The 16,517-nt window shown below is 38.5% G+C and overlaps 1 protein-coding gene across 2 annotated transcripts in view; it reads left to right on the top strand.

Annotated features, from left to right (window-relative positions):
* The window catches only part of CACNA1D (calcium voltage-gated channel subunit alpha1 D), a 398,008-nt gene that overhangs the window by 370,916 nt on the left and 10,575 nt on the right, over nt 1-16,517 (top strand). For both annotated transcript variants that reach the window (XM_054033680.1, XM_054033681.1), the window contains 5 exons: nt 7,360-7,476; nt 8,620-8,987; nt 9,428-9,454; nt 10,430-10,579; nt 12,925-13,088. In XM_054033680.1, coding sequence (XP_053889655.1) covers nt 7,360-7,476; nt 8,620-8,987; nt 9,428-9,454; nt 10,430-10,579; nt 12,925-13,088 — 826 coding nt within the window. The remainder of the gene's footprint in view (nt 1-7,359; nt 7,477-8,619; nt 8,988-9,427; nt 9,455-10,429; nt 10,580-12,924; nt 13,089-16,517) is intronic.

Below are 16,517 nucleotides of genomic sequence, written 5' to 3'. Positions count from 1 at the left end.
GTTCACAGTAAGGCTTAGCTGGAGAGAGCCTGGATTTGACAGAGAGCACAGAGCCTTTGTATAGTTACAGTGCAGTACACTGAGCTGGAGGGTTTCAAATAAGATGGGCCCTGTGAAGACAAATAGATCTGGGGAATCAAGACTTGACTACTATGTCTCTTATGTTAACTGCTATAGCGTAGGTCCATTCCGTTTTGTTGTTTTTGTTTTTTCGTGCATGATTTATATTCTTGTTTGAATTGTTCTGGTATTGAATTTTGTTTAGTACTGACTTAGCTTAAGGATCAGTGTAGGTTTCCAAGTTTGTTTTTTTCCAAGTTTTTTTTTTTTTCTCATTTGCTTTCCTGTAAAACATGCAGGTTTGTGAAAATTCATGTCTGAGCTAAAAATAGATTATTCATAGTTCATATGAACAGTTGCATAATTATCTTTGTTCTTACAGTGTTTTGAGGGTCTTAAGATCTAGTAATTTACAATTAATATTTGTAATATATTTCAGATATATTTTTACTTAGGTAGAGATGTATCCAAACCTCTAGTATTCTATTAAAATCTGAGCTGCAAAACTTAAAGGCATTTTAATACTTTATAATGCCTCTATAAAATATATCTTCAAAGGGAGTGGGGAGTGTGTATGTTTTATATTTTAAATGAATAAAAATTTTATGACGAAAAGTGTTTTGAATTAAAGGGTTATGAATGCAATTTGAAAATAGGCTTAAATTATGTCTTTTTAAAAAGATAACTAGATTGCATTATAGCTCAAATATAAAGTTTACTAACTTTATAGAGTGAAGATTTGTATTTGTTTTTAGTTGAAAGAATATACGTTCTTAGGGAATAAGTATAAAGATTGTACAATTTACACAAATTATTGAAAGCAGTGTATGCGTTGTAGAACAGTGAAAGTTGTTTAAATATGGGTAGTTTTCAAGAAATTTCATTGGCTCTGGATTTTTATAGCTATATTGTCGTCTTTATATGCAACATATTTAGATAGAATATGTAAAGCATTTGTTTTAAATGCATTAACAAGTACGTGATGTTGAACCTTCACTTATTTATCTCTGAACTTGGGTGAAAGAACTATGAGTAGGATTTGTTAAAAGAATTCTTTTTAATTTAAGCGACTCATTGATTTCAGTTTTATGATGCATGATGCTTACGGGTTTTGGGTTTTTTTAGTATCTTTTTAAGCCTGCCTTTGTTTTCCTATTAATGACCAGCCCACATTAATATATTTGTTGGTTATAGGACAATTTTTTCCATTGAGGGGTTTCCTGAGGTTAGATCTTTCAGCATTCGAAAGAACACATGCTGTTTCATCTTAGTATCTTTTCAAAGAGAGGGTATCATTAGTTGTCTTTTGAGATGTTGTTTATCACACAGCACTGGTGTATTAATGACTTATGCTGTCTTGAAAAAATTGTAGGTGCTATTATGCCTCATAAAGCACAGCTGCACTGAATTATCATGTCAATTTGAAGTCATAATTTTGTGCACTCCTGAAAAACCTATTGAAGAGGCATCCTTGATTTTATTATGTGATTATGTCATTCATCACACAGTATGTATGTCATTGATTTGCTAACAGACAAGAAGATCAATCTAGCAAGTTTTACTCATGCCCACTGGGACTACTCATGTGAGAAAATGTTGCAGGATTAAATTTAGAGCAGAAATCATCTGAATAAATTCCTTTATTTTTTGTAACTTTACAGCATAACTGCTAAATAAAGGTGAGACAATTATTGCCATTTGAAATACAATAACATGGATATCTACCTTCCCCAAAAATTCAGAACAACACATGCTGTCCTGTGTCACAGAACAGCATGAATAATTCAGTGATGCAATTTGATTACTTAATTATAACATGTTATCCCTGTAGAGATGTGGTGGCAAGTGTCTAAAACTCTGTTGCACGTGTTTTATAATCACTTTTTAACAATTGTTTTGTCCTGCGGTATATGCAACAACCAAAATATTAAACATATGTGTTGGAAGTGTATAGCTTACTAAAAGGCATCAGTAACTGTAGTATAAATATTAGAACATTCCATAGAATGGTTTTTTTTTTCAAGCTACAGCGATCTCTGGTATAACAGTTTTGTATATAGTCAATGTTAATATTTACACTGTATTTTAAAGATAAGTTGACCAATACAGCCAAAGAACTTTGTATTCTTAAATACCCTAACATTTTTAACCTAGAAAAATCATGTAGCTGATGTCACTTAGAGTTGTTTAAGTCAGGAAGATTTACAGATTGAATGAGATTACTTGGATATAAATGAGAGCAGACTTAGCCCCAACTCTTTTGAAATAACTAGCACAGTACTATGGTTTAAAATGTGTGTTTTGTAAAATACTACAGTACTTCCATTAAAATTTATAGTCAATTGGAAAACCTGAGGACCAGATCCTGCCTTACATTAAGGCCAGTTTTGCTATTGGTGGGCCACAAAGTTAACCTAAAGCTTCCCTAAAGGGGATTTCCCCCGACATTGGAGAACCCTCAAGGGGTGTAACCTGGCATGGGGGGTGGAGACATAGCAAGGGTTGGAAGGTGTGGGACCCCTCCCGGCATCCAGACCCCTCTGCTGAGCCCCAATCACCTTCACCTGGAAGCCCCTGCAGAGGCCCATTGCTCCTGCACCTGGAACTCTTCCCCCCCCCCACATGAGCTTCGTGCATCCAGTGCATCCAGATCCCCCCACACCTAGACCCCCCACTGAGCTGCCTGCAACCAGATTGTCCCACACAGAATCCCCTCACCCCACACCTGGATCCTCCACACTGAGCTACTACACACTTGGATCCTGCCTGGTTGAGCCTGCCTGTTCCACACCTGGTGTGCCTGGCACAGAGAGGCAGGGCCCCACGGTGGTTATGGGGCAGGCCCCGACCTTGTGCTGTGTCAGGTTTGGGTGCAGCCTCACTGCTAAGTCCATGTCCCAGGGGTGAGGGGGCTGCAGGGTGATCTCCCACCTTTGTGCAGCCAGTGGTCTGTGCTCCCCACTGCCATGCTGAAGCCTCTGCATTTATTTATTGACAAATAAAACTTGCAGAAATTTTTAAAATATTGTGTGCAGAATTTTTAATTTTTTGGCGCAGGATGCCCTCAGGAGTAATTGTGTGAGCATCCCCCAGACAGGGAACACACATACTCCAAAGGTGCCATCAAATATGTGCCCAGATTCTGTTTGTGAAGAGCCCCATGCCCAGCCTCCTATTTCTTTTATCAGAGGGAATGATCTTGAGGCTAAATGTAGCAGGCGTTGCTGGGTTAGATAATGGATGGCGGATAGCAAATGGTCCTCACTCCTGGGCTCTTTCAGCATGCCCCACTATGACCCTCTACACTTCCTGTCACAGAAAGACTGCAGAGTGACATCTCCATGAGGCTACAAGGGGTTGCTCCTAAGGTGTCCTACTTCCTCCCTGATATCAGTTTCACATTTCACTCACTGTCCTTTATGCTGTTTTAAAATTATATTTGTAAGAAAAACACAGGAAACACAGAAAAATTAGAATATTTTGGAATGCCAAACATAAAATTGATGGTAGCTCACTTCTATGGCAAGAATGAGTTGGAATGGACAACCCAACTTGGAAATGTGTATCAGAAGATCACTTCTTGCCTATAAGTTAATAGCAAAATACGTTTGGTTCAGAGAGCTTTGAGGTTGATTGTTCTGATTTATTTAAGGTACAAATCAAATTGTTTAGCTCATGCTCTGGTTCTGCATGAATTGCATTATTGTAGCAGAAGGCAGTGGTTATACTACAGTGGACAATTGTGGCAATTTCTGCTCTGTTACAGCAATACAACTTCAATGTGGTTACACTAGTTTAACTAAGGGCAGAATGTTGCATATTACTTTCAGTGAGAGCCAAGTATGGGTATCTGATGGCATAATTTGGTCTATGGCATCCAGTACTTTCCCATTACTACTGAGATTATTTTATCCAAAATATTCCTTTTGATCCCTCGGGATAAAGTGGGACAATAAATGTGAATAGTCAATTTGATGATGAGCAATTGGGCAGAATTAACTAAGTTGTAGTAGAGGTGGCTTTCGGAGAAAACAAAACAAAATGGTGGAATTTGCAAACTGCAGGGAGTAACTGGACTCCAGCCCACAGGTGTAACCCATGCTTACACACTGTGGCTTTCTGTCCCTCTCAAGTGGCTGGTCTACATAGATGTTTATGTCTGCTGCTGCATTTGAACTAATAGACCTGGTTCTTTTAACTCAGGCAGAAGAAGCTCACCAGTGGTCCCGGGTTTGATCCCCCATTGCCAATGAGTGATTTGGGGCATCATATTAGATGTGTTTATATGGAAATGATTATTGCTGGGGAAAGAGAAGGTCAAATGGCGAATACTGGTTATTGGGTCTTGACCAAGGATTAAGGAATTAAGGAAGGAAGTGGAAAATGTAATTGAAAGTACACCTCTACCTCGATATAACGCTGTCCTCGGGAGCCAAAAAATCTTATCACATTATAGGTGAAACCGCGTTATATCGAACTTGCTTTGATCCACCGGAGTGCGCAGTCCTGCCCCCCCAGAGCACTGCTTTACCACATTATATCCGAATTCGTGTTATATCGGGTCACGTTATATCGAGGTAGCGGTGTATCTGGGTTATAGGATACCATTATTATTTGCATGGATATTATTTTTGCTTGACTGCTGTACTTTTTGATAGCCATATATGTGCAGGGTCCTTCCAAAATTTGGCCCAGAGGACTTAAATCCTGTTCCTTAATTGCCAGGCCTGAAATACTGCATTTCCATTGCTGGTGGGTGTAGGGAAAACTCTGCACCTTACTGGGCACTGTGATGCATAGCTCCATGGTGTCTTTACACAGTTTACTATGGAGGAGGCAGAAATATGGTCAAGTTAGGGATGTGAAAGGGAACAGTGAAGTCATACACAGCAGAGATCCATTGGCCCCAAAGGGGGAAGTGTCTGTTGTTCTCACTCATACTAAATATTAAAACCAACAGTACAAGTCATGGTCTGGCCATGTGGGTGCCTCCGTCAAAGCTTGTGGTTTGAGGAAGAAAGATTCTATCCTTTGTAATACCTGATTAGTCCTTCTCTTAGTTTAGACATTATTTTACCTCCACATGTTTACCCATAGTTTTTCTCTTTTACTTATCATATCCTCATGGTACCAGGAGTTAGCTAATAGTTTGTAAGATTTTTTGAGGTGAAATAGGTTTTTAAGTAGAAGTTGTTAAAAATAAATAATAATAATAATAATAATAATAAGTTGGCATCTTAATCCAATCATTCTATGTCCCTTTCACCATCTGTTCTTCCATAGTATCAGAGGCCACCTCTCCACATTATGGTTTATTTTCTATCTATTGAGCCTCTGGAAAATACAAAGAAGCTACATCCTTCAGTATTGCTATTTGTTCAGCATTAAATATATGACTGAATTGATTATTATTACCTGAGTGTAGGGTTCTGTTCTGTTCCCTTAGCTCAAATTCATTTTAAACTCATTTCTGCAGTGTAGTGAGATATACTGAGAAGGTATACAAGGTAGAGTGGGGAATAGAAGCAAGAGGAAAGTGAAATGGTGGAGTGAATTTTGACCTATCCTGTTCTTGCCAGGTTGATTTTTATGGAAAATATTGTTCCACTAAATAAAATGATTCAACACCAAAAAGAGAATGTTTCATAGAACAAAAAGAAGAGTGAGATATAAATAGCAGTGATCAAAATGCAGCTCTGAGATACATAATAAAATTCTAACAGATTCATGTACCAATATTGGTCTACATTGCCTTGACACTTGTAGGTCAAACACGTCTTCTCCCAGCTGGTCCAACTTTTGAAAGACATGTACATTTATCCTTATTCTTTCCAGCTGTATTAAACTGTACACAGTAGAACATCAATGATATCTACTAATGGCCTGGAGAGATTAGTGAATTGCTGACTCTTCTATTTTGAAAATTGTTCATTAATTATTTATGGTACTTCACTGTATTGTTCGATATATGATGTATTTTCAAAAAGGTGTTATGTCTTAGTGATACAAGACCTCATTAGAGCCCTTGGCTATTCAACTACTCCAAGAAGTTGTGAGACAGCGTGATGGTTTTGTGTGTATTATATTGTGCATTAACCCAGACTGTGAAATAACTTTTAAGAAAAACTTGTCCAAGGATGACATGGATCTCAAATATGGTTGTCCAGGAAGAAAATATAGTTGCTTCAATTTTTTTAGCCAACATAATTAGCCACATGCATTCTTCCAAAAGAGCAATTGAGAGGAACCTGAAATGGAATTTAGTAAAGTAATGGACTAAGCAGGAAAATCATTCATTTTTTCTGCAGTTTGGTGGCATCTAGAAAGAAATTGAGATGAGGAAGCCACTGTTTCCTTTTCAACTTCAGATCCCAGCGATCAGAATTCTAAAATCAGGTTCTTGGGATTGCCCTCTGGACAATAAATAATCGCATTTTACCTGCACAGACTGCATTTTGGTTATTTTAGTTGGCCAGACGATGATATTTTTCCTTGCACATACCAGCACAGTCTTGATTAGCACAATTTTACTGTAGTTTATTAAATAGAAAAAAGCACTCCTAAAAATCATGTTAAAAGGCCTGTCTGTACAAAGGCATTGCTTTCTTGGCATGGAGTACAATGTCTGCTTATTGTGTGGCATGTAGGTCCACTTCTTCTTTGGTTTTTAACATTTTTTATGAAAGGAGTTTGCCACTGCAAGACCCGGACACCATACTGGTTTAACTTCATCGGCATTTGAATCTGACCTTCCTCTCTCTTCCTCAGTCTCTTTCAGATCTTCTCTAATCCTGTTACTGTTATCTCCTTGTGCTTCCTGAAGGGAAGGCAAGGCTGCAAACAACTTTTGGGGCATGTCGTCCTTTGGAATGAAATGCTTTTCTTATTGAAATACCTTTTATTAAGAGCTTGTTGATTTTTCACATGTATTGGTGCTCTGCAGCAGAGTGGATATTATGCCCATGAATAATGCACTGAGGGACTGATTGAATGCTCACTGTAGTCCATGGGAGTCTCTCCATTGACTTCAATGGGCTTTGGGTTGGGACCCATACCAGGGTAAAGAGGAAATATATTGGACTCGTTGGTGTTAGGTTGGTGTAAGCATGGCGCTAATGACAGCGGACAAAGGCTATATAGGTTTAGTTCTGTAAAGTAGCACCTAGTAATTACATTTATAGCAAGATTTATAGACTTTACCCTGACAAATGGACTATCCTTTTAAAACAAGTTACCTGTTTGTGATTTAATTATGATAAACTATATTCCTAATGTATTATGATATTTTCATTGATTTAGGCAGGACTAAGAACTCTTCATGACATTGGCCCTGAAATTCGTCGAGCTATATCCTGTGACTTGCAAGATGATGAACCTGAAGAAAATAATCATGAGGAAGAGGAAGACATATATAAAGTAATTTCTCAGAAAGTACCCACATGGCAGAACATTTCATTGTGTGTTTTTATATTTCTACAAGGAACTCATCAGAGCACTTGGACTGCATCTACCAGAATATTTTAAAAGATGATGCAAATATATTAACAAAAAACAATATTAACAAAAGGACACATTCCATCTCCTTCAGAATTTAGCTGAAATATTTTTCCTATAGTCACCCCACTCAGGAAAAGTCACGAGAAAATACATGAGTCTTAAGCTATGCCCAAAAAGTCAACAGTATCATGTTCTCTTAGTCCAATGGGGGAGCAAATTCCAGCATGAAAGGCCATGCACTTATACACCTTACCCCAGAAGTTCAAATCAAGCACTGGAAGTGAAAGTACTTCAACTGATCTCAGCTGTTACAATGGTAGATAGGGAAAGAGGCAGGGCTGCCCAGAGGGGGGGGGCAAATGGGGCAATTTTCCCCAGGCCCCGGGCCCACAGGGGCCCCCACAAGAATATAGTATTCTATAATATTGCAACTTTTTTTAGGGAAGGGGCCCCCAAAATTGCTTTGCCCCAGGCCCCCTGAATCCTCTGGGTGGTCCTGGGAAGAGGTGGATTCTTATGTAGCCAGATTCCAGACTAAGACAGCATAGTTTAAAATCAGCACCTTGAATTGCACATAAAAGCCAATTGGAAGACTTGGGATAATAAGTATAAAATACTGACTACTGTGGCAGACACTTGTAATTAAGGGGGAATCTACTTTCTACATTAGATGCTCCTTCTGCGTTGTCTTCAGGACACCCATGGAGAGCATGCTACAGCTGTCTACTCTAGGAGGTACTAAAAGCAATAAAAGTGGTGAGTTCCATATCCAAGAAACAAGGTCAAAGGTAGAGCTAGTCAAATAGTTAAAAAGCAGGTTTGTGAAAGTTTCTTCAGAAAGGAATGCCAGGTTCTGTTTATTATTTGTGGGGTCACGTTATTAATTTCTCATTAATATTTGGAAGGCTGTCATGTATTTGTTTAAATATATGCAAATTCAAAAATGTTCACAAATTTTAGCACAAGTGTTTATTCATGCAAAAGTGCATTCAAGAAGTGCATTTATTAATTATTAACCCATTTAAAAATTTTCAAACATCCTTTTTTTTTTTTTTTAAACAGAGGAATGGTGCCCTGTTTGGAAACCATATAAATCATGTTAGCAGTGATAGGAGAGATTCGTTTCAACAAATCAATACCACACACCGTCCCCTGCATGTCCAACGGCCTTCAATTCCATCTGCAAGTGATACTGAGAAAAATATGTACCACCAGGCCTCAAATTCTGTATTCCATAACCATCATAATCACAACTCAATAGGAAAGCATGTTCCAAACTCAACAAATGCCAATCTCAATAATGCCAATATGTCCAAAGTTGCTAATGGAAGGCACCCAAACATTGGAAATCATGAACATAGGTCCGAAAATGGATACCATTCATACTCCAGAGCTGATCATGACAGGCATAGAAGATCAAACAGTAAGAGGTAAACTTTATGATATGTTTGTGTTCAGTAAATAAACATCCTACAGCATGTGCAATTGTTTAGAATGGTGTAGTGCTACTCCAAAACTCATACTGTACTACTTAAAACAAATAGCTCTTGATATATTAGGTGATAAGGATGGTGGTAGAGGTAGTAGTTGCTTTCATTTTTCTTTTCTATTGTATTGACAAATGAAACATGATTTAACATATAACTAATTTCTTACCCATATAGAAAAATATATTTAACACAATAGCCCATGTAATCTAGGAGTGTATTGTCTCAAAGTGTTAAAATACTGTTTTTTTTTTTTAACAAATCCATTGGACAGTCACAGTATAGAACGAGTATAGTCACCATTAATAGTTAGTGAATTTCTGAAAATTATTTTAATTGATTAAAAAAATTTGTCTCCACATTTTTATGGCTTTCCTGGATAGAACACGCTATTATGAAACGTACATTAGGTAAGTGCATATTGTTGAAGACGTATGTTTACATCATGAGACAACATAAACGCTCCCAATGCTCTTACAATGGAAAAACAATAATAAAGTAGCCAGCGTTAGCTGGATATAAACAGAATAACTAAAGTATGGAATGAAAAGATATAAAATGACCACAAATTTGTGATCATTTTATTGGACTAATTTCGCCCCATGTCTATATGGTAAGTGACCGACACGGACTGATAAAGTTCAAGACTAGTAGAGAACTTGATCCTGCATTATTAAAATCAATGGCAATGACTTTAGTGGGCACAGGCGCATGCCCAAAGGGTAGTTCCTGTTTAAAAAATGTCAAGTTTAATCCTACTTCACTTAGACTGGAGGAGATAAAAACTTTGCAATGTTAAAGGGATTATTGCAAGAATTATTTAATGATGGCTAATGATATTTATGGGCAAGAAAAAGAACCTATTTAGTGTTTGTCAGAGTTGCTTGCATCATGAATGTTAGAGGTCAGATAGAGGGCAGCTCCTGAAAAGTATTTCCTAATCTAGTAGTTTTATGTTTAGAATTTGCATAGCTGTTTTCACACTTTGCTTTGGAAGACTTCACCAAGTGCTCTTATATTTTTGCTCAGTGTCAAATTTTAGGTATTTGAGAAACTTTTTCAAACATATACTGGAGACTTCCAGCTTGAAAGACTGATTTTAAATGTGCTTGACATTTCTAATTACTCAGTGTAACTACAGAAGCATAGTAAATCTCCTGTACTTCTATTAACACTTTAAAACAGAAAAGCAAAGACAGAATACCCATGTACCCATCTGTAGTCTAATGGAAGTTACTGTAAAGCATCAGTCCAGCAACGAGAGAACTTGTATGCCTGTCTTTATTATTATTTTTTTTTAAAAGCTATGTTAAAAGTGCAGGTTTAAATAATACCGTTATGGATAAAGTATAGTGAAATCCCAAACCACTGTGTACCAATTGTAGGTCAGACTCTGGTGATGGGCATCTACCAACTATTTGCCGTGAAGATCATGAAGTTCGGGATTACTGCAATGATGATCATTATATGGGAGAGCAGGAATATTTTAGCGGAGAAGAGTATTATGAAGAAGACTATATGTTGTCAGGAAGCAGGTGAGATTATTAGTCTTAACTACAGAAAATGTCAATAAATTATGTACATACACCTAGTGTTACATTAAACACACTTTGTACCTTAAAAATATCACTATTCCTTTCTTAGGGAAATAGAACAGTGAATGAGAATGCAAAATATACTCAAGCACATCTCATGTTGGGGTATGAAATGAGACCCCAGCAAATCCCTAATACATAATTCCAGAGCAGTGACTAAGGAATTTAGTTCATTTGGACTGTGAGAAACTCTACAGTCCAAAATCAAAGAAGCCCCTACATTTACTGGGGGAAAATTGAATACTGCTTGAGATAAATGAAGATTTAAGGCCTGCACCTGCTCCCAATGAAGTATATGACATAACTCCTGTTAACTTCAATGGCAGCCGGATCAGTCTCAGTTGGGGAAGCTTTTAATGATGGTTCATTTTATTCCATAATCTCAGCAGAAGAAAGGATGATAATGAGACAGATAAATTATATGATGGACCCTATATAGTATAACATGATCAAATAAAGTACAAGCACAACTTCCCTTTAACAATTCTAATCACATCACCTTTTTCCATGTACCTGGAACAACCAGTTGATACTGTGATATCTGCCCTGGCCTTTGGGCACCACTGCATTATAAATATTTAGAATTACACATTTGTTTCACCCAAGTCACATCTTTCACAAGAATTTCATGGACTGAATTTGCCGAATTGCTGAATTTGTATTTATTACACATTCATAACCCTGAGTGAAATTCCAATTTACATTCATCTGAGTCCACACCCTTTCCTTTTTCTCCCTGCCCCCTACTCTAATTCCTGAGGTCCAGTTTTCCTCCCCAATTTCTCCCCATTTTTGGACTTGTTTGGATTTTCCCCAGACAAAATTTCCATTTGAAACTCATTTCTTACAGTTTTAATATTTCTGTGCTGCAGCATCCTTAGAAGGCCTGTTCTAACAACTTTCTTTTTGACCCAGTGTCGACCATTCCTGTAACTTTCACATTCAACAGTTTAACTTCTTTTATTGCTGTTACTTGCCCAGATTTAATCAACAACTGTGTATGTATTCCATGTAGATCCAAGCTTTCCCCCTTCAGCTTGGATTCATACAGTTCCCTGAACTGGGCGAGGGGCAGTCATTAGGTAACTAGTATGCCCTCTCCTGACTTTCCTTACATTTAGAACAATCTGTCTTTTCATGGTCTGTCATTTTACTGTGCTAACATTTCATGGAAAAGGTCTCCTACTTTTTTGGCAACAGTCAATGTTCTCTGTTTTACAAACTGCTTGTAACCTTTTTTCAAACATGTCAAATGTTTCATACATCCCGTTAGAAACCCCTGTCTCATCATGAATTATACACAGATTTGTACTTGCAGGACTAAAGGTAGATTGTTTCCACCTTCCTTACAAAAGGCTACTATCATCTCTCCTAAGTTGCTATCTAGAAAGATTCCAGTGGCTCAACCAATTCCACAGCCTCACAAAAGTCTCCTCAGCCTCCATGTGTTGGTTTTAATTTGCAAGGGCAGGCCCAGTACAACATCACTAGATGAATCCATTACCTGCTTGTCCTAGATGCACATGTGCATATTCACATGTGCCAAACATAACAATCTTCTCTACTCCTACTTCAGGTGGAGTCTCCACCTTTTTTTTTCTCCATGCCCTATCTGCACTCCAGACAACTCAGACTGGCAGCTGGCACCAAATTGAATTGCTCCATCCAAATTAGCAAACAAGCACCTGCTCCACTTTCATTTCATTTACCCATCCACTCATTTTGGATATAATATTAATCAAAGTCAAATAAGCCTCTTTTGAGATTTTTCCTTCAGAGAGGAGGCCTTTGTAATACTCAAGCAGCAACAGTCTGAACTCTTTGCGCTGAGCTCTGCAGATTACCCTGAAATCATAAGGAAAGGTGTGGGCGGAGGGGTGGGGTGGAGGGGTGAGGATAGAGTTTTGCTATTTTTAACCACAGGATAGTATTGAGGGCTTGAGTTGTAATCTTCTGTGATAATAGTAACATTGACATCAAGGATTACATCTACGTGTTTTTTTACCAAGCATAATATTACTTAATAAAACCAATAAACTATGAAAGTTAATGTGTGACTTATTCTAAACAGACCAGAGTATGCCCATTTTCTCATAAGCAGTGCACAATCAGAAACAAATATGTAAATAATGAGTCATGTTTTTCCAAATGTTTTGTTTAGTTCTCATGCTGCGGCAAGAATCCATGTAAGAACAATGCCTGGAGTCCTTTGGGCTGGTAAATGAAAAGATTAATGATCAGTTCATTGAAACTTCCCTTATTAACAATATGTTTCTTTAATTCAGGCATACGTATGATTATCACAACAGATATCACTGCAATGACTTAGATTTTGAGCGGCCAAAAGGTTACCATCACCCACATGGGTTTTTTGAGGAAGATGATTCACAGATCTGTTATGATTCAAAAAGATCTCCTAGGAGACGGTTGCTACCTCCAACACCTACATGTGAGTACAGTAAGAAAGTCTGTTTAAGTGCCTCAAATTTTTATCAGTGAATCCAGTGTTCAGTTTTACATAGAAGCTTGGATGAAAAAAGAGAATATTCCTGTGGACCTTGACATCACCCTCACCATCACTCCTTGTGATTTTTGAGAATAAACCCCTGATTAGTACATATATTTACCAACTTTGCAGACAACAGATGCAAATGTCTATCTTGAGGTGCAGCCCACAGAATCTAAAGATCCCAGCATATAACTGCATGTGTCTCTCTCATTCTCCCTTGCTTCCCTCATCCTTTCGTTGTTTCTTAAACATGATGTGACCGTCCTGCATTTTCTCTGCTTATAAAACTATAGCTAATATAGAAAACATTGCAAATGAACAAAGACCCTGGTATCCGTTTACTTTATGAGGTTAGTGGAAAATGGTCAGATAGGATGCAGCACAGGTTTGCCCTAAATTGAGCTTGGATCAGGAAGTTTTTTTCTTTGCGCCCCTAAGGGAAACAAAGGTTTATTCATGTTCACAGGTTTATTATGTTGGTATAAATCAAACAGAACTATTGTCACTCCAGTGACTCACCCGCTGGCACTTTCCATGACTCTTTCAAACCAGAGACACCACCTGCTAATAGTATTATAGCTTTTATTTGTTTTGGGGTTTTGTTTTTTTTTTCAGATGAAAGCAACACCAGCTTTTCCATTTGTTTTTAATTTGGAAAAGGTGTTTTCTCAGTTCAGGGCATCTGCACCTGTATCTCCGCTCAGTGGGGAAGGGCACCCACGCTCAGGCCTCCACCTCCCTAGTCATTGCCTTTCTTGGGTGGAGACACATCTCCCTCCCTTCTCAGTGGGATATCTCCATGCTGAACAGTTCCCTGCCTTCACTATGTATTTCTCAGCAAAGGCAGTCTGCCTAAACAGACTTGCTTGCTTTCTCTTCAGAGATGGATAACAGAGTGATTGTTAGAGATATGTTACCATGCAGTACTTCCTCTGCAAGTCTACAGAGAAAGCATATTAAAAACAATAAAAGAACTTGATTGTATTCTAATAATCTTACCAGGCATCATCCCAACCTAGGGGTTAGGGGTATGGAACTGCAGCCATATGAGGAGAGATTAATAAGACTGGGACTTTTCAATTTGGAAAAGAGTCGACTAAGGGGGGATATGATTGAGGTTTATAAAATCATGACTGGTGTGGAGAAAGTAAATAAGGAAGTATTATTTACTCCTCATAACACACAAACTCGGGGTCACCAAATGAAATGAATAGGCAGCAGGTTTAAAACAAACAAAAGGAAGTATTTCTTCACACAATGCACAGTCAACCTCTGGAACTCCTTTGCCAGAGGATGTTGTGAAGGCCAAGACTATAACAGGGTTCCAAAAGAAATAGATAAATTCACGGAGGATAGGTCCATCAATGGCTATTAGCCAGGATGGACAGGGATGGTGTTCCTAGCCTCTGTTTGTTAGAAGCTGGGAATGGGTGACAGGGGATGGATCACTTGATGATTACCTGTTCTGTTCATTCCCTCTGGGGCACCTGGAATTGGCCACTGTCGGAAGACAGGATACTAGGCTAGATGGATCTTTGGTCTGACCCATTATGGCCGTTCTTATATTCCTATATAATTTCAAATTGAATACAGCTAAAGTGGATTAATGGAGTTTTTTCCCCCAGTACTTTTGGGGGGTAGTATTGCCCTTTCAATGGGATTTTTTCAAATCCTATTAAAATATCTGGGTATTATTCGTCATCAAGATCTCTTATTTGAAATTCAGACCAGATGCTCCATTTATTATCTCAAAAACATTACTAGAATTTAGTCTGTTTTTTCTCATGTGTGCAGAATGGTCATTTCTACTTTAGTTTCTATGTTGAAGTAGTGTGGTGTATTGCTACATAGACCAGACAATAAAACACTCTGTAGACTTCAAGTTTCACAGAACGCTGCCAGCACGTTTCTGACATGTACTCCTATTTTTCAGTCACTTTGTCCGCTGCTCAAATCTTTACTTTGGCTTCCAACTAATTTTTGCATTACATCAAACGTTGCTCCTCTCATCCTCCAAATCCCAGTGTAGTCCTGATTTATGTACAAGTCCAGCATAGATAGATTAGCAATGCCAGTCTTCTGGTGCATCTTAGAGATACGCAAAGTACTTGGATCTTGATCTTTGAACTGTGATACTTCATGGGTATGAACCATTTTTTCCTTGTTTGGTTTGAGAAGCAAATAGTAACTCTGTTTTTAATGCTAGACATAAAACATATTTGATTTCTATTGCTTATTTTCTTCAGTGGGGAAGGGTCACTAAAATGCCCTGGTACTCATTATGTAAGAAATGCCAAATAAGCAGGGCTGGCTCCAGGGTTTTTGTTGCCCAAGCAGCCAAAAAAAAAAAAAAAAGCCGCGATCGTGATCTGCGGCACTTTGGCGGCAACTCTACCGCCGCCGCTTCAGTCTTCGGCAATTCGGCGGCTGGTCCTTCGCTCCGAGAGGGAGTGAGGGACCCGCCACCAAAGAGCCGGACATACCGCCCCTCTCTGTTGGCTGCCCCAAGCCCCTGCTTGCTGGGCTGGTGCCTCGAGCCGGCTCTGCAAATAAGAGCAGTTTTGATTCGTAAAATGTGAAAATGCATAAACACCCCAAATTTGATAAGATTCAGAAGTGTGTCAAGAATCAGTTTTCATTTGGGAGGGAAGTGTAATGGGGTCACTGCCACCCTCCCCAGGGTAGGGTCACCGGCTCTTTAAAGATAAAGCAGAAAACCATAATGAAAAGCAACAAATACATAAGCAGTTTTTGCAATAAGTTCTCTAATAATGCTATCTATGCAGGACTCTCACTTCTGAGCTTCATTAGCTTTTGCCTTTTGGACCTGTGGTGGTAGTGAGATAAAGCACAAAATCCCTATAGGTCATCACACTGGAGAGTATAAATGTTGCTCTCCAAATATTCCCATGATTTCCTTCAAATGAGTGAGAAGTGAAGCTCCCAGAAAGTTACGAGCCTTCTGCTAAAGGCATCAAGAAAACACCAACTTAGAAAGGGACTCCTCCTCTGTCCTTCGGGGAAGCAGGCTCCTAGATAGCTTTTCACCAGTCCCTCTGATAACAAAGCTACTGGAAAATCTCAGGCTCTTCCCCTCGGCCCAGTTAAGGAGGTTGCCTCTGCATGGTTCAGATGAGAGTAGAATATATATACCCAGCTGTACATATAAGTGAGAAAGAAACCTTGAGCTAAAAAGTTCTCTATGGTCTCTTCTCTTCAGGAGAGGTGGAGTGGGAGATTTCTCTGTGGTAACAGCTTGTCAGCCCCATTTAGCTTTTTCTGATTAAAATGTTGGTGGGCTAAAGTCCTCCCAGTCAGACACTATTAATCTGATTAAGTCTTTAAAGAAGATTTACCAGTAAAAGACTG

The sequence above is a fragment of the Malaclemys terrapin genome, chromosome 7, assembly GCF_027887155.1.
Source record: "Malaclemys terrapin pileata isolate rMalTer1 chromosome 7, rMalTer1.hap1, whole genome shotgun sequence".
In the NCBI taxonomy this organism is placed as follows: domain Eukaryota; kingdom Metazoa; phylum Chordata; order Testudines; family Emydidae; genus Malaclemys; species Malaclemys terrapin.
This window is presented reverse-complemented; position numbering and strand designations above follow the sequence as displayed.